The 27,629-nt window shown below is 36.4% G+C and overlaps 1 protein-coding gene across 2 annotated transcripts in view; it reads left to right on the forward strand.

Annotated features, from left to right (window-relative positions):
- The window catches only part of FAM169A (family with sequence similarity 169, member A), an 84,221-nt gene that overhangs the window by 18,006 nt on the left and 38,586 nt on the right, over nt 1-27,629 (forward strand). For both annotated transcript variants that reach the window (XM_011996573.1, XM_011996581.1), the window contains exons 2-5: nt 7,455-7,589; nt 8,649-8,748; nt 9,754-9,839; nt 14,189-14,360. In XM_011996573.1, coding sequence (XP_011851963.1) covers nt 7,455-7,589; nt 8,649-8,748; nt 9,754-9,839; nt 14,189-14,360 — 493 coding nt within the window. The remainder of the gene's footprint in view (nt 1-7,454; nt 7,590-8,648; nt 8,749-9,753; nt 9,840-14,188; nt 14,361-27,629) is intronic.

Below are 27,629 nucleotides of genomic sequence, written 5' to 3' on the forward strand. Positions count from 1 at the left end.
AACCTGGGAGGTGGAGCTTGCAGTGAGCTGAGATCCGGCCACTGCACTCCAGCCTGGGCGACAGAGCGAGACTCCGTCTCAAAAAAAAAAAAAAAGAAAACAGAAAAGGAAGGAAGCGAGAGGAATCATAATAAGGTTCAGAAATAAGGTTGAGAGCGTTGCTGATTATGTTGCCTGGATACCTAACCTATTCTCAGTGTTGGAGAGACAATTGTGAGAGGTAGGATCATGACTTGGATTGGTTGAGATAATTATTTTTTTTTGCTTGAGAATTCTTTCAGCTCTGTAGTGTACATATTTTTTTTTGGATCTGCCTCTCCCCACAAAGCCCCGAAATAATAACAGTAACCTGTAAGAATCATGAAATAACTTAGGAGCTGAACATGTAGAATACGTTCCCCTCTTTGAAGAATATAGTTGGCATCCAGTAATCAACAATAAGTAGGGAAAAAATCACAATAGTATAAATTTGTTTTCTAACTCTTTTCATTCTTAAGGGTATTCATTCTGTCAAATATATAATTTTTTTGGGAAAAAAGGAATTATTAAAAGGTAGATACAATATAGCAGATGCTGATGATCTTAGATCTCTTATATAAGAGGTCTTGGTATTATGTCTTTTATACAGCTTACCCTGGATTAATGAGCATACCATTTGCTTAATTTGTAAATTAGTTTGGACACTTTACACTTCGCTGTCCATTCTGTGTCAGTTTTTTGATGAGTTCACTTAAGGCTACATTAAGCTTTCTCATTCATGTAGAATCTAGTTAGGCCTTTTGATTTATCTCATGGACAGAGCATAAAGTACTTGACAGAATTTGATCTGACAGCTTTACAGTTACGTAACATAGAACAGAAGCTTAAAAACAACAAAAAAGAGAAGCAAGGGATTTATCATAGCAACCTATATTTCTCTCTGGAACTTTACCACCCTTCCACTGCCTCTCTAAACTAGTAGCAGAACCACTGTTAGGCTAGCAGTTTACATAGTCTTAAATTAACCAAGACTCCAAAACAAACAAAAAAACAATTCCAAGCATTTAGAGGTGAGAAGGTCTTTAGGATTATCCTGTCCAGTTGCATCAGGTTACCAATGAGAGTACAGAAGCCTAAAGAGGGTAAGTAACTTGCCTGTGGTCATAAAGCTAGTTAGTGGCAGAGCCGACCCCACAGCCTAGGTCACAGAATTACAGTTCTACTGCTCTTCTGGTATAATATGTGAATAGAATATTTAATGGTATCATTATATTTTACAAAAGAAAATGTTATGTAACCATGACAAATACTATATTTGATTTTGCATATTTAATAAAAAATAATTATATTTAAAAGTATATCTGATTGCCTGGGTTCATATTTCTTTAGCCTCACTAGTGGTATGATGTTAGTCAAGTCTCTTGAATTCCAAAACTGTTTCTTCATTTATCAAATGCGGCAGATAGGAGTTCTTTGTTATATAGTAAATGTGACAGTCTCTAAAGCCTGATAAAGGGATATTTCTCAGTAAATGTTACTTGCTGCTGTTACTGATTTATAATAATAGTTTCTAATTCTTTCATCTTCCTTTAAATTCAAATAAAATTTAGCACTGAGAATGACTGGAAACAAAAGTAATGGATTTAAGAACAGATTTGCAAACATAAAAATATTTTAGAAGAGAGATATAGGTGTGTGTGTGTCTGGGCCTTTGGAATTAGGGAAGTGTTTTCTGGTTTTTTTAATATTAAAAGCTATGATGGATATAGTTGTTTTTAAACAGTGTTCAGAAATCACAATATCTAACTAAGGGGTTTCTCCCCTGGTGTTCTTCTGTATGCAAATATGAGGGTATCTAAATTGTCAGACTCCAGGACACAGGGTTGTTTTGTATTTAAATAACATTTTGTATATTAAAAAATAATCTTTGACAATAATAAAAATAAGCCCAGAAGTTATTTTTTCTGTTAAAAAACCCTACTTGAAAAAGAGAATGAAGAATCACTAATTTTTATTTTCATACTTTAGTGATGTTCTACTTGCCTTTGACCTGTAGTAGTGTCTTTTTGTATAGTGCTGTGCTTTCGAATGTGCTGACATACTATTGGCAATTTGGTAGATATCTTAAGATTATATTCAGGTGAACACTTCTAGGACATTTAATGCTGATTAGGAAAATGTATAATCTAATATATCAAATTGGTGGTTTCATAGGTCTTAGTATTTTTCCCTTTATTGTTGCACGCAAGTCTTAATAGTTTAGGGTTAAAATGTTTCTAAAAAAGTGAGTTGAGATTCTGATACATGCTACAACGTGGACGAACCTTGTGACCATTATGCACAGTGACATAAATGTGACACAAAAGGACAGTTATCCTATAATTTCACTTAAATGTTCTTAGAATAATCCATTTCATAAACAGGAAGTAAAATAGAGGTTACAGGGGCTGGTGGGAGGAAGGAATGGATAGTTACTGTTTAATGGGTACAGACCATGTTTAGGGTGATGAAAAAGTTCTGGAAATGGGTAGTGGTGCTGGTTGCACAACATTGTGAGTATACTGAACTGTATACTTAAAAATGGTTAAAATGGTAAATTTTGTTATGTATATTTTATCACAATTATAAAAGGGGAGCAGGGATGGGATGAGAGGAGTGCTTTTTTTTTTTTTTTTTAAGTGAATTGAGAAAAATATTAGATAGTGATATAGGCACTTGACACTCAGAAAAATGTTGATGGTGGTATGCAAATTATAGGGAGACCTCGTCTCTATAAAAAAAATACAAACTAGCTGGATGTGATGGTGTGTGCTTGTGGTGTTAGCTACTTGGGAGGCTGAGGCCAAGACTTCTAAGACTATTTGCTGCCCTAAAGTTCTCTGATTGTATGTTATGACTTTGGGTCCTTTATTTAGATGACCTAGTTTGCTTATTTAATAGAATTTTATCCTTTTCAATGATCAAACTAAAATAAAATGCATATTTAGAATTTTAAATATGAAATTAGCATTTAAAATCTTCTAAGAACCATAGTATCATAGTAACAGTAGGTGAAAAAGAAATCACTTGTGAACTTGAACTTGCTATTCTATAAAACTCTTATGTCCATTTTGTATTCTTTATGCTGCCATATTATTTTTATATGGTTGTGATTGACCATGCTTTTATAGACAAAGTTTCTGGAAGCAGTCTTCAAATACCAATTTCCATTTCATGCTTTAGATTACAATTGCTCTTAGTAAATGAAAAATTTAAATGTGTTTCATCCATACTTTGTTTTGGTAGCTAATATTCAGGTGAATCTTTTGAATTGATTTAAGTGGAATGCTGTGACATTAATCCTCTTGAGCCTCATCTAGTCAATGATATGGTATAATAAATGTCTCAGTGCTTTACTTAGATATTTGAGTCTTTGATACAATTATTTGGACATTATATATTTGGGGTCTTCTCTGTAAGAGAAGAAAAACAGTTACTACGTTCTGTTTTCCTAGTCATACTTCTTTTATCCACTATTGACCATTTGTTTTGTGTTTATAATTTCATCTACAGTTTTAATCTTCATTGGAATTGTTAGATCTGACTGTAGAACATAATATTATATTTCCATAGTTTACTTTTACATATTGAATTTGATAGAAATACAAATATTTGCCCAAGCTAACAAAGAAGCTTCCTTCACAAATAGAGCTACTGTTTTATTTTGTGATCCTTTTCTAACTATAACATCTTACTTGCATAAACTCCTGGTTGATCTCTCTTGAAATTTATAGGCTATTTAAAAGTTGACTGGAAATCTTGTGGTATTACTTCCAAATCATTTCACAAATTTTTCTTACCTTCTCTTTAATTTAGACATTTACATTTACTAACAGTTGAAATGAATTTGTACTTTCTGTTTTTAAGTTTTGATTTTTAAAAATCAATTTGATTTAGAAGTGTACATATTTATATAAAATTAGGCTCCCAACCATATGTACATCAAGTTTTAAAGTCCTTAGGACCTAAATTTCAGATTAGGGTAAAAATAGTTCCTCTTATCATCATCATATCTTCAAAATTCAGAAAAACATAATTATTAACTGTTATGGTATATGTCAATCCTGTGTCTTTTTTTGATGTTTCTCTCATATTTCCATTAGATTTTCAGTTTCTTACCTTCTAATGTTTTTGTGATAAAATAAGTTTGAAGGTCATTTCAAAGAGGAAAGTAACTTTTAGTTGATCTTCTGCCTTCCCCTTTGTAAAACTGTTTTAAATAAAAATTGAAGAGGTTATTGGGTAAATGCAAACTAGGTAACTTTTAAAAGAAGATATTCTATACAACTTTATACTTCCTTTAAGAACTAATAGCTTAGTATTTGATGTCTCATAAGTTTATTTTTTTATTTTTTATTTTTTTGAGATGGAGTCTTGCTCTGTCACCCAGGCTGAATTGCAGTGGCGTGATCTTGGCTCACTGTGTACTCCATCTCCTGGGTTCAGGCGATTCTCCTGCCTCAGCCTCCTGAATACCTGGGACTACAGGCATGCACCACGATGGCCAGCTAACTTTTTGTGTTTTTAGTAGAGACGGGGTTTCACTGTGTTAGCCAGGATGGTCTCCATCTCCTGACCTCGTGGTCTGCCTGCCTCAGCCTCCCAAAGGGCTGGGATTATAGGTGTGAGCCACCGCGCCCCGCCCATATGTTTATTTTTTATTTAACTTTTTATCATGGAAATTTTTCTTTTCTTTTCTTTTCTTTTTTTTTTTGAGACAAGGTCCCACTCTGTTGCCCATGCTGGCACGATCATACCTCACTGCGTCATCAAACTCCTGGGCTCAGGTAATTATCTCACCTCAGCCTCCTGAGTAGCTGGGACTACAGGCGCATACCACCATACCCAGCTAATTTTCATATTTTTTGTAGAGTCAAGGTCTCACTATGTTGCCCATGCTGGTCTCGATCTTCTGAGCTCAAGGGATCTATCCTCCTTGGCCTCCCAAAGTGCTGGGATTACAGGCATGAGCCACTGTGCCTGGCCTTGTCATGGAAATTTTCAGGAGTAAGCAAATCAGGGTACCCTCTGCAATGCATTGACGTGTCTTTTAAGTTACTTTTAATTTATATTTTCTTTCCATCTTACTCTTTTTCTGTAAACTCCATGTCATATATATGGAAGAAACTGAGTTATTCTAAACTTGGTTGACTGCATACTTAAGGCATCATTTAACACATTTTTCTAATGGCTTGGTTAGATTTAGGTCCGATTTTCTTGTTGCATCACATCAGGATGCAGTAGGCTTGTCTCACTTTTGGTAACATTAGTTAGCCTGGGTATATAGACCTAACAACAATGACCACCTATGTCTACCAGAAAACTCATGCGTGAGTGGTTATAGCAGCTTTATTCATAATTGCCAAATACTGGAAATAGCCAAATGTTCATCAACAGTAGAATGGGTAAATAAATTAACTGATGCATCAGCATTCATGTTTCTCACGGAAGTAATGTTGAGTGAAGAGAGTTAACACAGTAAAGAGCATACTGAATGATTTCAAATATAAGAAGTTCAAAATGAATAAGCAAATTAATGTCTCATTTAAAAATAAGATAGACGGATGAAATAATACTACCTATTAAAAAAGTCTTTTCCCCGCCAAATGAAGTGTCTCTATTATTACATACTCAATTTCCATAGGTATGTGCATTTCTGTATCTTGTTCCATTTGTTTATTCACGTGCCTGTATCACATTGTTTTAATTATAGAAGTTTTATAAGATGTTTTAATCTCTGACAGGGTGCATTCTTCTAGCTATTTTTGCTTGTCCTTTCAAATTAATTTTGTAATCAGCTTTTCTTCAGGAAACAATAAAACCTTAAAGGTATTTCATTAGGATTGCATTAAATTAGTAGATTATCTTAGGGAGATCCGGTACCTTTACGATTCTGAAGCTTCCAAGAACATGGTTTTTCTTTCCTCTTGTTCACTTTCAGGAATGCTTTGTAGTTTTCCTCGTACAGATTTTATACTGTTTCTGTTGTTGATTTTAAGCCTATTTTGATTTTTGCTGTTGTAAATGAGGTCTTCATCTCTATTTATACTTTTTTTTTTTTCTATTTTTACTTTGCCTCCCCCCCGCCCCTTATTTCTTCTTACTGTTATGTTGTATATATGAAGACCTGGTCTCTGTATGCTAATTTTATGTCCTATTTTACTAAATTTTCTTGTTGTTTGGAATAGTTTTTTCATGGATTTTAAAAAATTTTTCAGTTAAGTATATTATTTGCAAATAATAGATATGGCAGTAGCTTCACTTCTACCCTACTCCGACCCCGGTTATTATGCCTCTAATTGCTTTCTCTTGTCTAATTGCATTGATCATTGCTTACATAATGTTATATAGTAGTGGAGTCCTTGTTTTTCTAATCTTTAGTGTTAAAACCTTTAGTGTTTCCCCATTAAAGATCTGGCTTAAAAAACAAATAACGACAACAACAAAAAAAACCCAGCTATATAGGCCTGGCATAGTGGCTCAGTGTCTGTAATCCCAGCACTTTGGGAGGCCAAGGCAGAAGAATCTCTTGAGCCCAAGAGTTCAAGGTTGCATAGAACAACGATTGCACAATGCCCTTGAGCCTGGGCCACAGAGCGAAACCCTATCTCAAAAAAAAAAAAAAAGCTATATATATATGAGAAATATAACTTATATACCATAACATTCATCTGTTGCAACCGTACAATTCAGTGATTTTTTTTTTTTTGAGACACTCACTCTTTCATCCAGGCTGGAGTACAGTGGTGCGATCTTGGCTCACTGCAACCTCCACCTCCCGGGTTCAAGCGATTCTCCTGCTTCAACCTCCCCAGTAGCTGGGATTACAGGCACCTGCCACCATGCCTGACTAATTTTTGTATTTTTAGTAGAGACGGGGTTTCACTGTCTTGGCCAGGCTGGTCTTGAACTCCTGACCTCATGATCCACCTGCCTCAGCCCCCCAAAGTGCTGGGATTACAGATGTGAGCCACTGTCCCTGCGGTGATTTTTTAGATTTTTTGTTTGAAATTTATAGGGTTGTGCAGCTATCATCACAATCTAGAACATTTCATTATTCCAAAAAGTTCCCTTGTGTCCTTTTACAGTGGCTTTTATGTTGAGTGGTTTATGAGAGTATATTTTATATGTGTATTTTTGTGTGTATGTACATATAAATATGTCCTATGCCTGTGTAACCATATTTATTGTTTAAGGAAGTATCTGTTAATTTATTTCATTGCCTGTTTTTAATACAAATGAATAATGTTTGAAAGTTTTCTTTTTGACATACATGGTTAAATCAGCAGGTTCAAGTTGTAGTCTGTGGGCATAGTGAAACAGAAAGATCTTGTTGCAACAAAATATGGCAACATTGTAGTAAAATTTATTTTCTGTGAGTAAAGGAAGATGGCATTTCATATTCTGAACCGTTTGTTCCATATTGTTTGTTAAAGAGGATGGCATTCCCTGTGGATATGCTGGAAAATTGCAGCCATGAGGAATTGGAAAATTCTGCTGAAGATTACATGTCAGATTTAAGGTGTGGGGACCCTGAAAATCCAGAGTGTTTTTCTCTTCTCAATATTACGGTAAGGTGTTCTGCAGTGATTGTCATCAATCTTTTCAGTCCAGTTTATACATGAAATAAATATCCTTTTAAAAAAAAATCCATTTTAAAAGTGTTAATCATTAATTTTTGAAATCTTCACAGAAATCGATTCAGTAAAATGGATAAATATTGATTGATCAGTTTTTAAAAAGACAAACTCCACAGGTTATTGCTATTTGACTTTATGTCTTTAAAATTATATGTGAGAAGTTCACCAGTTTTGCTAAGACTGTTTACTATATTTGAGCTACTTCAGATTTACTTTAGATTTGGAATTTGTGAGTTTAGAAAATTTTTTAATTAAAAAATCAGCAAAATACTAAATTATGCATTTTTTGTGCCATGAATCTTTTCTTCCTTTTTCTAAAAAAGTAAAATCAAATTTTCTAGTCAGTAAATTATGATATTTTGTGATAGAAAGATCATTAGTCTTGGAATCATTAGAGTTTCACTGTGAACTGTGGTGGACAAATTCCTTAACCTCTCTAGGCCTTGGATTTTTCTTCTGGAAATACTTAATTCTTGAGTCTTCCCCAGCACCAGTATTTTTATAATTCTCTGAATTGTAATGTTATCTCTAAATAGGGAATAAGTGTTGAATTAAGTGAAGGCAAAAAAATATTAAAGCATATTAATAGCATGTATCTTCCCAGAAAAATTAATTTACTTGACTGCTTTTTTTTTTTTTAACTAGAAAATGGGATGTCTTCCTCAAGTAGTCTAAATAACAGATAATAGATTATAGTTATTTTTTAATGACTTTGTGGGCCATATTATAGCTTTGGTTTTTATTCAGATATGTGACTAGAACATAATATTTATTGAAACAACTTTTCATATTTTCCCTAAGACAATAAAATTATTCCAAAAGGGAAGTCTATTTGATTTACTCTTTTTTTTAGAGACTAGAAATAATGTCTCCTGTAAAATAAAGTTAATTAAAATTAACATAGGAAAAGTTTACTACTTGATAAAATATTTTTTTAAATGTATTTTCTTAACAGACTGTTCACTAATTTTTATTAATTCGTCATTTCAGATTCCTATTAGCCTGTCAAATGTAGGCTTTGTACCTCTTTACGGTGGAGATCAGACCCAGAAAATTCTTGCTCTCTTTGCACCTGAAGATTCACTGACAGGTCTCTTTTTGCTTAATTTTTATAAATTAAGAAATTTTCCTCCAGACTGTTAGAAACGTATTTAAAAGGTAGCTACATGAAGGAATTTGTTTTTTTAAAAAAAGTGTTTCAAATTGTAATTTTAGGAAAATGTAATTCTTAATTGCTTATAGCTAAATTTTCTCATACTGCTATAAAGAACTTCTTGAGTCTGGGTAATTTATAACAAAAAGAGATTTAATTGACTCTCAGCCAGGCGCGGTGGCTCATGCCTGAAATCCTGGCACTTTGGGAGGTTGAGGTGGGTGGATCACCTGAGGTCAGAAGTTCGAGACCAGCCTGACCACCATGGTGAAACCCCATCTCTACTAAAAATACAAAATTAGCTGGGTGTGGTAGTGTATGCCTGTAATCTCAGCTACTTTGGAGGCTGAGGCAGGGAGAATCGCTTGAACCCAAGAGGCAGAGGTTGCAGTGAGCCGAGATCACACCATTGCACTCTAGCCTGGGCAACAAGAGTGAAACTCCATTTCCAAAAAAAAAAAAGAAAAAAAAAATTAAAAATTGACTCACAGTTCCGCATGACTAGGGAGGCCACAGGAAACTTGCAATCATGGCAGAAGGGGAAGCAGGCACATCTTACATGGTGGCAGGCAAGATAGAGTGTGGGTGCGCATGTGAAGGAGGAACAGTCAAACATTATAAAACCATCAGATCTCGTGATAATGGGGACCCCCATGCCGCCATGATCCAATCACCTCCCACCGAGTCCCTCCCGCCACATGTAGGAATTGTGGGGATTACAGTTCAAGATGAGATTTGGGTGGGGATGCAGCCAAACCATATCAATGAAATAAAATAAAAATGGTGTAAATGAGGCTATAAAGTACAATATTAGTATTTGGTAAGTTTTATATAGATATTCAAATATAAAGTATATGGATACTTTATAGTACAATGTGGCCTTATTAAGTCTAAAAGTGTACTTTAAAACTTAGGTGTTAATGATTATTTATTCTCTTTTAGCTGTGGCACTTTACCTTGCTGATCAGTGGTGGGCTATTGATGATATTGTGAAAACATCTGTTCCTTCAAGAGAGGGGCTTAAGCAGGTAACAAGATCCTCTAATTTTGAGTGTTTCTTTTGAGGCCAATTCACAGTGTTTCCTGTAAACAGTGATAGTTTTTGAGCTCTTGCCTATTTAAAAATAATCAGGTTATGTTAAACTCTAGAATTTCATTCTTATGAAGAAGCCAGCATTCAGGTTGGGCTTCCTCTATTTTTATGTGATTCTGTAAGTATCTGAGATTGGGTGAGGAAGAATGAATACCTATGGATCAGTTGAGCTTTGGCTACCTTAAACCACTTTAGCTTCTGATTTTCTTATTTGTTAGAGGAGAAGCTAGTTCTCTTTATGTAATTGTTTAGCTTCTGTCTCTAGGAGAGACTGACCAGGAAACTTGTTTATTAGTAGGACCTCCTCAGGTGGTCTATACAGTGTTCCTAACAGTGGAATGACCAGGTTCGGGAGAGAACAAGCTTCCAGCCTCTGCAGGGTTATAGTAGAAGCCAGCCAGCTGAAGAGTGTTGCAGGAAGGAAGCTGGTTTTCATGCCAGAGATGAAAGGGTTTAAGAGACATCTCTGGTGCTCTAGTTATTGGAGGATAAATAGGACAGGATGTGGAAAATCCATAGAAACCAAGATGTAACATATTTGAGGAGGCAGAGCATAATAAAATAATGATGAAATCTTTGGTGGCTGGAACAGTGAGATTTATAATATTGGAGAAATAGGAAACTGACTTGGTAGAAGTGCATTACACTTTGCTTACTTAACAAGAATACTGACTTTTTGGAGAAGCAGTACTATTCATTAATTAAGTATAGAGTTTCTTGTTAATTAATCCTAAAAGAGACCCTTGATGAGGATCATGTTTTGTTTTTTTCTTTTTTTTGGGGTGGAGTTTCGCTCTCGTCTCACAGGCTGGAGTGCAATGGTGCGATCTCGGCTCACCACAACCTCTGCCTCCCGGGTTCAAGCGATTCTCCTGCCTCAGTCTCCCGAGAAACTGGGATTACAGGCATGCGCCACCATGCCGGGCTAATTTTGTATTTTTAGTAGAGACGGAGTTTCTCCATGTTGGTCAGGCTGGTCTCGAACTCCTGACTTCAAGTGATCCACCCGCCTCGGCCTCCCAAAGTGCTGGGATTACAGGCATGAGCCACCACACCCGGCCAACAGGAGGATGAATTCAACAGAAATATTTATGTGTCTTGATATTCTTCCTTTAGAATACTTCTAGGATAAGCCAAGTCTGTTAAAAACTTGTCACATTCACAGGGTGCCAGCTACTGTTCATTTTTTTGTGGGCAGTTGAACCAATCAGAAGAAACAAGGAAAGCATATCAAGAAACTTTGATCGCGTTGCTCCAATTCACAATAAAGCAAAACTTGATGTTTGCTTAAAGGGGCAGCGGCAGCAGGAAAAAAAGAAACTGAAGAAACTTACAGGTTACTAGGGTGTTTTTATTTTCTTCCCTTTGAGTTGGGAACCTTGAAGAGATGGGAGAATATGAGAATAACACACTTACTATTATTAAGTATTAGTAACTTTTGAATATTGCATTAATTCTTCAGTGGGCCTTAAGATTCCCAAAGTGGTAGGCCCATCTGCTGAAGGCTAGGAGAATGTGTATACCTGGTTATCTGCCAGTCTGATAAGAAACGTTGAACAAAACCGAAGGGGAGGAGGGAATTAAATCCCTGCATAAAGCTGTAAAATTGGAGGAGTAGATAGTAATAAAGGAGTATAATTTGTTCTCAGAAACAGTTCTGATAGTGAAAGGAAGTATGTATGTCAAGAAAGTAAACATTTTGATGTGTTTTAACATGACCGAGGTTTGGCACATTACAGATAAGAAAACCAAAGGATGGAGAAGGAGAAGGGAGAATCTTAATATGATGGTATATTGTAGCTTTTCCTATTCAAGTGGAGAAACTATGAAACCTCCAGATATGGATTGGGAAAAGAGGAGGAGTCAAAACCAAAAATAAGACTACAGCTATTAGGACTTCTTCAGCCTTAGTTACCTTAGGGACAACATTCCCTTTCTTTTTTTTTTTTGACACAGACTGTTGCCCAGGCTGGAGTGCAGTGGCGTGATCTCGACTCACTGTAACCTCCACCTCCTGGGTTTGAGCAGTTCTCTTGCCTTAGCCTCCCGAGTAGCTGGGACTACAGGTGTGTGCTACCTTGCCCAGCTAATTTTTGTATTTTTAGTAGAGATGTGGTTTCGCCACGTTGGCCAGGCTGGTTTCGAACTCCTGACCTCAAGTGATCACCCGCCTTGGCCTCCCACAGTGCTGGGATTACAGGTGTGAGCCACCACTCCTGGCCTCCATTCCCTCTTAAATAGAGAAATCAGTGAAGGGGGACTGCTATTCCAGTCAAATCCTGGCCAGTAAGGAAAAATTGGTTGGTAAAGTTACAGGAGGGTGTAACTATTTTTGTACTTAACAAACACTTGACTTGGAGCAAGTGGCTTTATTTTTATAAACCTCTGTGTACCTGGAACCTGATGCTCAATTATATGGAAGGGAGGTCCTCAATAGCATGCTGCAAAACGTTGTCCATTGTGTCCTTTATTTTGTCCGTGACTTAGAGGCATGCTTATCAATTCTGCATGTCACAGTGCTGAATGGAGGAGCTCATCTGTGAAGGGCAGATTGAAGAAGCAAAGAGGAAGATCTAACGTAATAAAATTAAATAAGGAGAAATGTAATACCTATAGGTTCAAAAAGTTAACTGTACACCATGAACACCAAACTGAAACAATAGTACGTATGAAAAAGTATTGGGCTTTAGTTAATTAGCAGTAAAATCCAGATAAGCAAAAAAGCTAATGAAAACTTTGTTTATATAGAAAAGCCCCATTGTCTCAGCAGCACCTTCAAAATATCTTCATGAAATCCACGTCCCAAACATGAAGAGAGATGTTACGGATCTGGAGCAATTTCAAGAGAGGGGACTGAAATGGCAAGAGTATCCCAAATTGTGTTAGATTAGCCTTTTCCTTCATTTTTAACCATGTTTAATGTTGATGTGAAATTTAGGGAAACATCATCACTCTATCTTCAAATATTTATAGGCTGTGTGGCTGCACAATATCAAAATTAGTCTTTGAGAAATAGATTTCAGCTCTGAATAAGGAAGAATTGTTGTTGGTCAGACCTGTGGGTTCGGGGAAGGAATGGGTTGCCTTGGAAGCTATTGCTAGTCAGCTGCTATTTCCTGTGTTTGGTATGTGAGATCCCCTGCCTGGGGTATTTTTGAGAGTAGTATATGTATACGGTCAATCTTTTCTCTATTTACTAAACTAATTAGAGGCTGAATTTGTTTTCTTTTAAGAGACCTGGGGGAAAATAGGCTTATATACAGACCTTTTTTTTTTTTTTTTTTTTTGAGACACGGTCTCACTCTGTCGCCCAGGCTGGAGTGCTGTGGTGCAATCACAGCTCACTGCATCCTCAACCTCTGCGCTCAAGTGATCCTCCCACTTTAGCCTCCTGTGTAGCTGGGACTACAGATGTGCACAGCCACACCCGGCTAATGTTTATATTTTTTTGTAGAGACCAGTGGGTTTTGCCATGTTGCCCAGGCTGATCTCAAACTCCTGAGCTCAAGTGATCCATCCACCTCAGCTTCCCAAAGTGCTGGGGTTACAGGCATGAGCCACCCCACTGGCCTGTGTATGAGGAACACCTCACTATTTGATATTGGAAAGTCCTGAGTGTTGGTGGGGTCCCTGTGACCATGTAGCCCTGTGTGTAGGAAGTGAGGCTCTGTTTCTGTTCTATTACTGCCCTAAGTATGTTTTTATTAGACTTTGGTGTCCCTGTCTTTGTTGACAGCAAAGATAGGGCTATTAAATGAACATTTTACCAGGAAAAGATGAGACACCTTTCTTTCCCAAGAGCATAATTGTGGCTTCCCTCACCAAATGATGTAATTGTTCTTAAAGTGTTCAGGGGATAACACTAAGCTGCCCTTTTTTTTAAAAAATGTGGAGACTGAAAAGCAGTTGAAGTAGTTTACTATAGTGAGGGCTGTGATTAGGGTTGGTAAGACCCTGGATCTGGGCAGCTGGAAGCAGAAAGAAGATGGCGTGTGCTGAAAGAGGTGCTAGGAAATGGTACGTTGGGGACCTGTTTTGCCCAATTTAGAATTTTGTTGAAAGGGAGTATTCTATGCATAATATGTGTCTGTGGAAATGGATTGTAATCTGTGTGAATGATTAGTCTCATCTCTGTGGTAATAAAATGTTTTGCAAATTGTTTTGAATGCATTTGAAGTGCTTTGAATGCCAGTATGAGGTATGGGAGCAGGGAGCAAAGTAAATAGCATCTTGTGATTGATGCATATTATAACTGCTGTGCCTGGTGTTTGACTCTCTTTGTAGGTGAGCACTCTTGGGGAGAGAGTGGTTCTGTATGTTCTGAATCGAATTATTTATAGAAAACAGGAAATGGAGAGAAATGAGATCCCATTCCTGTGTCATAGCAGTACTGATTATGCTAAGATTCTGTGGAAGAAAGGAGAGGCCATTGGGTTTTATTCAGTTAAGCCTACAGGTGAGTCTTTAAAAGTTATTTAAACTGTGTATTATGGAAATCTCCATTTTAGACCCCTCCAACTGTATCAATATCTCTGTTAAATTAATCTCTGGCATGCAAATTGAGGTGATTTTACTTAGTATTTCTTGGGAGTACTTTGATTCTACCATCCTATGACCGTGAGGATTATTGGGAAAGTGTTTTGAAAAAACAAAATAAAAATAAACATTTGATCCTGAAGAAGATTTCTTCACATATATGGAGACACAATTGTATGTTGAGCCTCATATTTGTCTATCTTCTTGCGCTCACATTTCCAAAAGTTGTTGTTTACTTTGATTCCCATTGCTGTTACTGTTACAGGCTCCTTCTAAAACCCCAGTCTACCTGTGACCCAGATGCATAGCCTGTTTCTGCATAGCACACCTCATTCAGCCTGACATATGAAAGAGCAACTTGGCTAATTACCAAGAAAAACAAAATGCTTTAATATATTTAGTAAATACAAACAGCTTTGAAATTGTTACTCTAAAGTTTGGGTTTCTGATCGTAAGAGCCAACTATACCCTATCCTTAAAAAATAGTGCAACCTCATGCCTGCTTTACCTGTCCTCCCATTCATTCAGCTCCCTAGAGCAGCTGGAGCTGGGAAGCTCTAACCTACTTACCTTGTGTGCACATACAACCCACACCTTGTTACCATCAAAGAACAAAGTCTGCCTTGTTCTGTACCTTGACCAGAAGACCTTTCGCAGAGAATACACTTAGTTTCTTTTTATTTCCTTTTCAGATTTTCCAAACTTAGCTCTTCTGGTCACATCCAGTCTAAAGATCCTACCAGATTAACTGCTGATCTGATGAACAGTTGTTTTTGACACCTTGATCCCATAATTAGTACACATTTGTGATGAGAATTAGTGCATATAGTTAGTTAAAGAAAGGTCATTTTTTCCCAAGAATGAAAAACTGATGTGCAGTTTAAAATGGTTTTTCTTTAGGTAAATGCTTTGGGTGCCCTTTATTGTCTTTGTTCTTGTATAAATTTGAAATAGAACCAGTAATTTTTGTAACTTCAGAAAAATACTGATTATACGTGAGGAAAAAGAGTGTTCAATGGAAATTTATTGTGCATTGCAGAAAAGACATCACTTTGTTGTTTTTAAATGTTTTAATTTTTGGAGTTGGGGTGTGAATTAATTGTTTTAAGCTTTATTTTATATAAGGCAATTCCTGTGGGAATTGGAGGCTTTTTGTTCCTTATACTGGCTCCAGGGGAGTTTCCTACCTGAAACTACCTCGTAGACATTTGGAGCACAACTAGTTTATACTTTTTTATTGAGGGCTTCTTTCTATGAAAGACACACAAGTAAAAGGCACAGCCTTCCTATTTAGTATTTCTGATCAGTATTTAACTGCAGGAGTGTGCTCTTCTTATTATGCATGTTGAGGCTCCTTCTCCTCTGGCATCTGGCCTCTATTTCTGCTTGTTCTGGTAGTTAACTATTTTATAGCCTCGGGTTTCCAGGTGCTACTGTACATGCCACTTTTAGTACCTTCCATACTTCTCTAATTGTCTTACATCTCTTTACTATTTATTTTAGTTCTTTCCCCATTGTACCAGATAACAATGGAGTTAGGTGTGCTTATACTAGCCTTTGAATCAGTAGCCATTTAATTCAGGCTGGAAGTATTTTTTCTACAAAGGAAACCTAAACATAATTATATATAAAGGATATATATATCCCATTTTTATGTATATAAAGGTATATTTATATAAAGTATATAAAGTGTGTATTATATAAACATCTATTTCATATATACTGATATATGTAAAATACTTTTTTCTACACTGGTAGCAAAAAGATAAAATCTTTATTAAGAAGATTTGTAGTTGAATGAAAGTCTTGTGAAATAATTTATTATTTATGATTTTTAAAATGAAATAGCAAATAAGTTTATGGAGCTATTAGGACATAGAATAGCCTTGATAGAAAAAGGAGACTTTGTTTATGAGGTCAAATTCTATTACAGTACAATGAAATTCAAGAAACTATATAAATTCTTCTTTGCCTGAAATAAAGAGATCACTGTGAGACTGTTTTTTGGGTTAGGTAGATAGTTTTCTTATAAAGATATTTGTGTTTTTTTTTTGTTTGTTTTTGTTTTTTTCTACTGTTACTTTAATGTAATGAGCTCATTCTTTTAAGGTATATTTCATTTTTTCTCATTATTTATATGATTTTTTATATTTTCAAACAGTTCTCCAAAGCACCAGATGTTTCAAACTAGTCTTTCAAATGAAGTAAAAAAATTTTTTTAAATAAATTATGTTTATTTTGCAGTTGAAGGAAAGCTTCAGAAAATAGTTGGTTGGGATTCCTGAATTTATCTTAATTTATTGGTAGAATAAGTTTTTATTTCTTTGACCAACAGTTGTTCACTTAATGTAATTGATTCTTTCATCAGATATTTTTGAAAAAGAATATAGAGTGAGATTGAAGGTATTGTCACGGCTTTCAAGTCATGGTTAATTCTTGAGATCTGTCCATATCTCATAATGTTTTTGGTTATGATGGCTGGTTCAAATCTGTGCTTAAGCTCTAGGGAGGATGCGGAACAAAGAGAAGCAAAATGATTTATGTCTTAACATATACCACACTCCTTACAAGTCCAGGAAAGTGAAAGGATTCATAAGAAATTTGAAAATACACAGATTGAATATTTCTAATCTGAAAATTTGAAATCCAAAATGCTCCAAAATTTGAAACATTTTGAGCGCCAACAAGACCCTCACAGGAAATGCTTGTTGGGGCATTTCAGATTTTGGATGTTTGGATTAGGGTTGTCCAGCCAGTAAGGAAAATGCAAATATTCTGAAATTCCCCCCAAAATCTGAAATCCTGTCTGGTTCTCAGCATTTTGGGTAAGGGTTATTCAGTCTGTACCTTAGTTACTCTCTATTCTTTTTCATTTGCATACCTCAAGACTGCTGATGAGTTTGAGTTTGAAGAAATTATTAATGAAACAATTGGAACAGCTTTTTCAGGCAAGTCAATCTGTTCTTTGGAAACTTCCCTATTTAGTCTACTGTACAACTCAGAAATTATCTTAAGACAAAATCAAGTATTAGTATCAAAGAGATTTTGGGTTTTGTTATAGTATTGCCATTAACTTATAAGTTGTGTAACAGTCTTTTTTGGCTTTTACTTTTCTCCTTTTAATAAAGGAATTAGGCTTGACCACAGATGATCATTGAGACTTTTTTTGGCTCTAAAGTTTTCTGAATTCTGTAGTTAGAAGTGGGGACTATCTGTGGGCAGAAATCCTTGGTCTCAGGGCTGGCTTTCAAAAGGTTGAATTTGAGAGAAAGGTAGGTAAGTTGAAAGACTATGATAGATAGTAAAGGAAGATTTATTTCTTGCAGTCTTGAGAAGATTCAGTAAGAGTAAATGCATGTAGTGTTTTGTCATCAAAGCCCCAGTGTATGACTCTGAGACATGATGCTATATAGGAATAAAGATTATTTCTCAATAGGCAAAATTAAGCAAATGCAAAACTCTTCGGCTACTCATTTATATATTAATATTTTGGGTCAAATGATTTTATGATTTATTCTTAGTAGGCTAATTTTCAGACTCGATAGTTTCAAGTTTGGGCGTTATCTTACTGTTATTCCTTACATACAGACTGTAAAAATTATGTATTCCCTGACTGTTAAAAAAGTAGATATGTGATAGTCATGATGACAGGTACATGGTCTATAGTGAACTGGGATATATGCAGTTTTTTTTAATAACACTTCTAAGGCGAGGAATTATTTAATGATAGTTCCTAATAATAAACACCCGTTGCATTGTATTTCTCATAATCTTCTGTGTCTATTGGCACCTTCCCCACAATCCACTTGGATAGTTAGTATTGTTTTCTGTAGTTGTCATTATTGCTGAGTGGGGTTAGACCACATTTTCACAGGATCCATAGTTAACAGTCCCTCTACTTTTCAAGTTTGGTTTTCATTATCCTTATCAGTTTTTTAGACTTCTAGCAACAGATCATGACTAGTAATAAAAGGTATTTGTTGAGCACATCATGCTAGACATTGGAGTTATAGTTACTTCTCTCTTTTCCTATATTATAGGTAGTTTTATAGTGATCTGTAATCTAAAGTCAAGTTGCAAGTTCCCCATCATCAAGGACTTCTCTTTCCTCTCTTTTTATGTTGTTCTGTGAGGGGGATTATTATCTAGGTAAATGGAATTATTTAGTTTTTCTAATATTGTACTGTTTACTTCTTCCTAATGACCATTAGATGAACAAAGTTGATACAGTAATTCTGGTAGAACACTCAATGCTACCACCTTAGGGAATAAATCATTAAGTGATCTTTGTTTTATTTTCCATATTTCTTTTTTTTTTTTTTGAGACGGAGTCTCAGGCTGGCTGGAGTACAGTGGCGCGATCTTGGCTCACTGTAACCTCTGCCTCATAGGTTCAAGAGATTCTCTTGCCTCAGCCTCCTGAGTAGCTGGGGTTACAGGCATGTGCTATCACGTCTGGCTAATTTTGTGTTTTTCATAGAGACGAGGTTTCACCATGTTGGTCAGGCTCATCTCCATCTCCTGACCTCAGATGATCTGTCTGCTTCGGGCTCCCAAAGTGCTGGGATTATAGGCGTGAGTCACCGCGCCTGGCCGAGCTTCTTTTAGAGGGTTGTTTAATTATTTTTTTGAGCCAGGGTCTTGCTCTGTTGCCCAGGCTGGAGTGCAGTTGTGCAATCATGGCTCACTGTAACCTCAACCTCCTGGACTCAATTGATTCACTTCCCTTAGCCTCTCAAGTATTTTAGTTTTCTATTTAAGGAATGAAATCTTGCTGTTACTTTTCTTTGTCCCTATGTTTGTATAACTTAATTCATAAAACATGGGCTTAGCAACAAATAGAGAATAGATCTGTGTCATGGGAAAATGGCAAATTATTGCCTATCTTGGATCTGCATAGTGCCTTGCATTCACAAGAAACCATAGATGCTAAATCCACAAATACCTTTGTTTTATGGCATGGCACTAAAGATGAAAAGGAAAGCACTGATGAAAGATAATAGAAAATGTTCATGGTTGCAAAATCAGGTATTTTATAGTCTTTCCATATGAGTACTTCATATGTAACAAAAACTTACCTGCAAAAATAGTTTATAAAAGGATGAAAACTGCAGAGAAAGCCTTTTTATGACATAGAGAGCGTAAAAGAAGAAAAAAATTGTTCTATACTGAGTTTTACAATAATTGCTATACTAAGTATTATGTAATATTTTTAGTTTATTCAGGACACTATTCAGAATTCATTGACCTCAGGCATAGAACTTTGTATTCAAAGTCTGTATAAGTCATACATGTATTCTTGCAAAGTTTTCTTACAATTTTACAGTGAAAATTTGGATGGCATGTTGAGTTTACATTGCTAGTGGTAGGCAGGGTATGGCTATAGTGCTAATGCTTTGGTTAAAGAGGGTGGGTTGAACACGTGCATCAGCCTCTACTCTCTCTTGCAACACCACCAGAATAACAAAGACATTTTTAAGCAGCATAAATCCCACATGACAAAGTGAGTAAGAGGGGAGTGTAACAGGAACAAAACTTTATAATCTTGGAAAAGGGTAGATTATGTAGTAACTGAATCCTAAGATGCCATTGCCAAAAGCAGAAAGCACCACATTTATATTGTAGAACCTTCAGAAGATTCAGTCATTATAACACTAGGTACTTCTGGGAGGTGGAGCTTTAGAAAAGGATTGGCTGAAAGTTCCTTCCCTAATGCAGCACAGCTGGGCCTCTGGGAAAAGACATGCTCCTGGGGCACATGAAGACTTTCAGGTATGGTGGCAACATTTGTGTTAGGGAATAAATTATCTTCCTTCTCCCATTGTATAAAATGAAGGTATATCTTTCATCAGACCTTTATCTTACTAATCTGGAGTTGTAAAAAGGTCTGAAAGTCCCTCTTTAATAAAAGAAAAGAGAAGGCAGGGAGAGGGCTCTAAATAGTTTTGTAGTAGTGTAAAAGTGACTGGATATAATTAGATGATATTCTTTTGTAAGTCAGGTGGCTTCTATTTCTTTGTTTTCAACAAAAATGAAAGAGGATTTAATTGAGTTGTGTTTAATAATGCCAGATTATTAAAGATAATTTTTTTATAATAGATCACTGTGTGATATGTGGCACATAACTAAGGACACTTACATTGCTATAACGAAGGGTTTTCTGGTTCCTTCTTATTTGAACAAGGTTCTTAAGCACTTACATCTATAAAAATAAAAAAATAGGAGTAGGATTAATGCCCTGTCTCATTCTGGTAGTAAGTAATTCATGAACTCATAAACCAATTAAAAAATGATAAACTCCAGGCCAGGCGTGGTGGCTCACATCTGTAATTCCAGCACTTTGGGAGGCTAAGGCGGGCAGATCACCTGAGGTCAGGAGTTCAAGATGAGCCTGGACAACATGGTGAAACTCCATCTGTGCAAAAAAAAATACAAAAATTAGCCGGGCATGATGGCGGGTACCTGTAATTCCCGCTACTCAGGAGACTGAGGTGGGAGAATCACTTGAACCCGGGAGGCGGAGGTTGCAGTGAGCCGAGATTGCACCATTGCATTCCAGCCTGGGTGACAGAGTGAGACTCCATCTCAGAAAGAAATAAAAAGATAAGCTCCATCCAGGTGTATTTAAAATAGTTTTTTTTTTTGCTTAGTAATTAGTTTTCCTGATATATATTTGTGTTTTGATTTGTTGTATACTAATATAATAATTATAATAATTCCAAATTTCTTTTGGATCAGTACTTACAGCATTAGGATCACAAGATATTTTTAAAATTTGTGTTTATATACAGATACATTCTTGTAGAGAAAAATGATTGGATAATCAATAAACTTCCATGTGTAAAAATATTACATCAGGATAACATTCTGTGGAATAAATATCATAGAAATATTAGTGCAAGGAGAAGAAGGAACAGTGTAAAACCGTTTTAAGGAGTAGTTTGTTCAATGGATGGTAGCAGTTATCACACTGATTGCAGTTTCTAGAGTCCATTTGATACATATAAAGGAAGGATGTAATAGTTTTGTTTTCTTTAAGTCAATATGATTTATTAACTGCAGAGGGAAAAATGGTAAATTTACAGAGAGAAACCTGGCAGGTACCATGTTAACCAACAGATTATGGTTAACATCACTAGTAATAAGACATATCAACATCATGTACCCCATGATATATGATGTACTGAGAAGGACACAGTGTCATTCTGTAGCATTTTTGCCCAAAATTTATGATCTCAGTTCATTCATGAGAAAACATTAGACAAAGCCAAATTAGTAGAGTTATTCTAATCTCCCATAGTATCAAGGTTATGAGTGACAAGGGGAGAGGGAGGAGTTATCAAAGACCAGAGTTTAGGGAGATATTAAACTAAATGCAAGAAGGAATTATGGATTGGATTCTGAAACAGAAAAGAACATTAGTGGAATAATGTGTGAAATTTGAATAAGGTCTGTAGTTTAGCTGACAGTATTATAGCAGTGTTAATTTCCTGGTTTGGATAATAGTATTTTGGCTATGTAGGATGTTAACATTAGGGTGAAGGGTATATGGGAGCTCTTTGTAATACTTTTGCAACTTTTCTGTAAGTCTACAGTTATTTTTAAAATAAATAGTTTTTTTAAAGTCAACAATATGTCAGAAATCACATTTTTTGTAATTATTGATTGAAACTTAGATGAAAATTTTAGATATCACAAGGATGTGTGAATATATGGCATTTCAAAATTATTTTAATGGCTACATGAGCAAAAATGTCTCCTTTGAGGAGTTTGACTAGGCCGAAAGAAAAAAACTAAAAATACCAGTATAAATGGTTCCCCTAGGAAAGGCTCCAGCCAGCTCATCCTGCTGTGAAGTCCATTGCCAGCAAACCCCACCATACACGCGGAGCTTCTAATTAGCTTTTCAATATCTCATTCTTAATTGTGAACAGATAGTCATAGGTAAGGAAGGTCACTGATGTGAAAAATGGCAATTAAAGCAAAAGAGAATAAAAGAGATTTGGAGGAGAAGACAGTGCAAAAAATGTCCTTAAAATTTTTGGAAAAATTAGTCATTGCATTTATGAAATAAGAACAAGAATGTTCATAGAGCTCTTAGAAACTAAAAAAATCCAATACAAGGAACAAAGAGTTGAGGAGATTGATCAGAAAGGAACGCAGAAACAACAAAAAACAAACCCTAAATGATGGTAAATAGGAAGAAATGATAAAATTAGAGGGATTATTTAAATAATACATGTTTCAGAGGAGAGAACAAATTGGAGGAGAAAAAATCAATGAAATAATTCGCGAACACAGTTCTACAGTTCTACAGTTCTACAGGAAATCCAGATTAAAAGGGCCCATTAAGCATCCATCACAATGAATTAAGATCCACCCATACCAAGATTATTGTGAAATTTCAGAGCATCTGGAATAGAGAAAACATTCTGAAAACCTCCATAAAGTAAGAGAATGATTTAGACAAAAGATCAAGAATCAAAATGTCACTAGAGTTCTCAACAGCAACATGAATACTAGAAGTGGAATACTGCCTTTAAGATACCAAGGGTAAAATGATTTCCAATGTATTTTGTGCCGAGTCAGATTATCAATAAAGAGTGAGAGTAAAAGAAGGAAACTTCTAGATTGTCAGTCATAAAACAATTTACCTCTCATGTACCCCTTTTCCAGAAGTGAGTAGAGTTTGTGCTCTACTAAGATAAAGTAAATCAAGAAGGAAAGATGGGATCAGGAAACTAAGAGAGAAAAGAGAGGAGATCCCAACATCACAGCTATGTCAGTTGTGGAGCTGCTCTCTGTTAAAACCACTAGCTTTATGTGGCTGTTTAAGTTAAATTTTAAAATTCAGTTTCTTAGTCATGCTAGCCACATTTTAAGAGCTCAATGGCCACATGTGGCTAGTGGCTACTGCACTGGACAGAGTAGATAGAGAACTTCTCCATCATTGCAGAACGATCTTTTGGACGCTCCTTTTTCTAAAGATTGACTGATCTAGATTGGAGCACATCACAAAGCTTTGGGACGTTGATTTAAGAAGATAGAGCTGGGCCGGGCGCGGTGGCTCACGCCTGTAATCCCAGCACTTTGGGAGGCCGAGGCGGGCGGATCACGAGGTCAGGAGATCGAGACCATCCTGGCTAACACGGTGAAACCCCGTCTCTACTAAAAATGCAAAAAATTAGCTGGGCGAGGCGGCGGGCGCCTGTAGTCCCAGCTACTCGGGAGGCTGAGGCAGGAGAATGGCGTGAACCCGGGAGGCGGAGCTTGCAGTGAGCCGAGATCGTGCCACTGCACTCCAGCCTGGGCGACAGAGCGAGACTCCGTCTCAAAAAAAAAAAAAAAAGAAGATAGAGCTGATAGAATACCTGATATGTTTGAACTTATTGGGGTAAGATTTACATAGTTACTTGAGACTTTCGAGGATAAGGGAGATAAGTAATAAATCGTATTAAGGGAAATCAAAAAGTGCAAGAATAAAGAAACATTCATGGTACACTATATGGCTCAGTGTCAAAAGCATTTATGTAGTCATAATGTAAATACTGAAAATTGATCTAACAAATTACAAATTAGTATTTAGGGGTGTTGGGTTTTTTTGTATGGGAAGTGTGTTGTTTATGTTGGAGTTGAGATTGGGGTGTGTGAATGTATCTAAGAGCTAAATTCTCACCTTCCAAGTTCTAGCTGTCTATGCGTAAAATGGAAAAATCAAGAAATAGAAATCAAGAAGTATAGTAAGTTACTTAGATAAGTAGAAGTAAATACCAAAAATATCAGCTAAATGACTTCAAAGTGGTTGCTTTTGGGTTGTAGAAAGTGTGTGCTTGTGTGTGTGTGTGTGTGTGTGTATCAGTAAAGTGGTCACAGAGCTGCTTTTTTTTTTCCTTAAGTCTTATGTGACTATTGTATTCTAAACAATGTTATGGATAACTTTGATTAAAAACAAGAAGTATACATTTAAAAAAATGAGGCCATGTCTAGAGTGTAATCACTATCTACCACAAAACTGGCTGAACTTTATAAATCCTTCTTGACCTGGAATGATCAGGACTATCTGTTAAAGGGCTATGCTAACTAGAAAATTAATGGAAAATCTCATACAGTTATTAAAATAATACAAAACAAATCACTGGTTAATTCAGTGGAAGTTTTGTGACTGTTGGCCTATATCAAGAAGTATATAAAGTTGCAAATTTCTGTAAATCACATACCATATTTTAGTGTAGGTGATCTCAGAGAAAAAACACAATTGAGGTTGCTATCATTAGCCGCTATTTTTGAAGTACTCATTGTTATTTGGCTTCAGCTGTCAATTGCCTTGATCCGATTTGAAGACTTAATATTTTGGGGAAGAACAATCCAGTCAACAACTATTACAAGTCAGTTTAGCTCACTACTGAAGGGATTTATGACCAATAATACTAGGAAGTGTATTTCTGGTTTTTGTAATCTTCATTTGAGATAATTTGTAATGGAAGCATTTTTTCTTGTCCACATTTACTAGTCAGCTTTCCTTGTGGCTTCCAGACCTCTTACTAGGGGCTATATCCATGATCTTCTCTACCTTTTTGGACAGATTACTCACTTCCTGTTCACTAAAATTCAGATTTCTGGGCCTTTTAAGGTTATTTTAAGAAGTAACAAACATTGTGATGTAAAGCAATAAGGATTGACAGTATAACTAAAAGTGATACCCAGCTGAATTTTTTGTTGGGAGAGTGAGGTTTTATTTTAAGGACTTGAGTCTGTCTAGATGTGATCCTTGTCTTTGGGAAATGTGCAAAGGCGTGTGAGAGTCCCATACTACTCTGTGGCTACCTGAAATGTATCATTGGGAAACGAGATGGCTGCTTTGTTTAGGTGAAGTTCTAGCTATCTAAACAACCACATGCTTGCCAATAAGCGTTCTGTTTATTCGAGAGAGAGAGTTGACTTTAGTGGAAACACAAAGATGATTCGTTGTGGGTTCAGCTCTCAAAGCACCAAAAATCTAGTGGATGAGACAAAAAAAATCACAACATCATAGTTGATAAGCTATATTATTAATCATAATTCAGTTTCATAAGTAATATATTTGAGGTATCAACAATACCAGTCATTGAAGAGTGAGTAGTTAATTTTGCCTGGAGGAAGGTGTGACTGGGAAAGTGATATTTAAAAGTAGCTTTGAAGGGTGAGTAGGTTGTCAGTAAGAGAAGCGGGAAGGGAAAGAATATTCTTGGTAAACATATGAATGGAATATAAATATATGGAGAAGGCACAGAGTCATGAAAGTTTTGGGCATATTTGGAACTGTATCCTAAATAAGGTGGTGGGACTAACAAGTAGAAGAAGTGAAGATGGAGGTCCCACTGCAAAGGATCTTAAATGTTCTACTAAGAAGTGTGGCACTTTATTGGCCAGGAAGCTATCAAATAATTCTGTGTAGAAGTAACATGATTAAATATTTTTGGAGCACTTGGAAAATTGTATTTTAAAGTCAGGGAAGTCAATTAAAAGAGCTGTTTTACTAGTTCAGGTGAGTGAAGGACCAGAACTAGGAAAGCACCAGTAGGCGTGGAGCAGGGAACATCCGAGGGATAGTTTCAGGTGAACAGAGTGTGGTAACTCCATAGTGTGTAGGGAGGGAGAGGAGGAACTAGTGATGAATCTGAGTGGCTTTGGCTTGGGTGCTTAGGTATTGGTGGGAGGCTGTTAATTAAGATTGGGAACATAAAACAAGGAGTAGTTCGATAATACTTTAATTCACTTTTGACATAGGCATATGTGTCCCTAAGGCATATATAAGTAGACATAACATAGTTAGAAATGTAAGTTGGAGCACATGGAAGAGGTATAGATATTTATGTGGGCCCCGGAATACTTAAAGTAATTTTACAGCGTGGATGAGATCACTCAAAACTGTTGTATAAAGTGAGTGTATTTGTGAATATTGGTATGAGGAAATTACACTGAAAACAGCCTAAAGTAACCAAACATAACTGGAGGGGGTATCCTGGCTAAAGGTAGTCTCTCCTGAGATGTGACCACTGATGACCTGAGAGTTAACAAGGAAATGCCTATCTGCTGAGAGATAAGAGGAAAGTTAGCTGAGGCTGCTAGCTGTCCATAAAATATTTGTGGTTCGTTTTCTATATTCTAGTCATTGGCCAGAGCTGCCCAGTCAGGGATTCTATTTTCCAGTCACTATTACAACTACATGGGGCTGTGTGACTACTTCTCTACAAAATAATGAAAAAGATGATGCATGTGACTTTGCGTCAGGGTGGTTAAGATGCATCCCTTTTCCTCATCTATACAGAGGACTTTGAAGATGTAAGGGATGAGGAAGCTACAGGATAAAAGGAACTTGGTGGCCCTGGTGAATGAACCACACTTCCCAGTGTTTACATCCTTTATAGCCTGTTTGAATCTGGGCTGGCTCTATAACTTGCTTTAACCAGGAGAATGTATAACATTGTGCTCAGACTTAAGAAGGCTGGCAGGTTCCGCTTTGGCACTCTTAGAAGCTAGTCACCATGTAAGAAATACAACGACCTGGAGACCACTCTGAGGTGAGGAGACCCCAGCAGCTCCGTTGAAGAGAACTGAGGTTCTGGCTGACAAGTCCAACTCTTCTTCAAGCTGCAGCCAGCACAGACTGTCCCACTGTGAGAGTGAGGCTGTTGGGTCTTCTGACATCCCAGTGCCCTAGCTGATGCCATATGAGAGTTGTGATAAATAGGAAATAAATTTTAGTTCTAAGCCAGTATGTTTTGGGCTGGTTTTTAGTTCCTGTGTGATTGTGAGGAGGAAACCATCCACTTCCCAGGAACGTGGAACTTTTATTATGTTAAACATTCCAGGTTTGGTTTGTTACGGCAGCTAGCTTTGCCTTAACTAATGTATAGAGCATGAAGACTGTAATGAGAATAAGCCTAGTGGTATATGACAAGGTTGCTCATCTGAGGATAATCCCGTTGTCTGAAATTCACTTTATGTATGTCTTCAACGGAGACAGTCACACACTGATGTCTTCGTGAGGTGTTAAGTTTTAAGGGGAGAGGAGAGAAGGCATATTCCTGAGTGTACAAAGAATGAACGGTGAGTCTATGAGAAGCAGCAGCTACTCAGTTGTGGCAGAATATCTGTTCTTGAATTCAATACATAGACCCTGAGTGGTGTCACTGAAATTTATTCATTT

Source organism: Mandrillus leucophaeus, unplaced genomic scaffold (assembly GCF_000951045.1).
Source record: "Mandrillus leucophaeus isolate KB7577 unplaced genomic scaffold, Mleu.le_1.0 Scaffold114, whole genome shotgun sequence".
NCBI lineage: Eukaryota > Metazoa > Chordata > Mammalia > Primates > Cercopithecidae > Mandrillus > Mandrillus leucophaeus.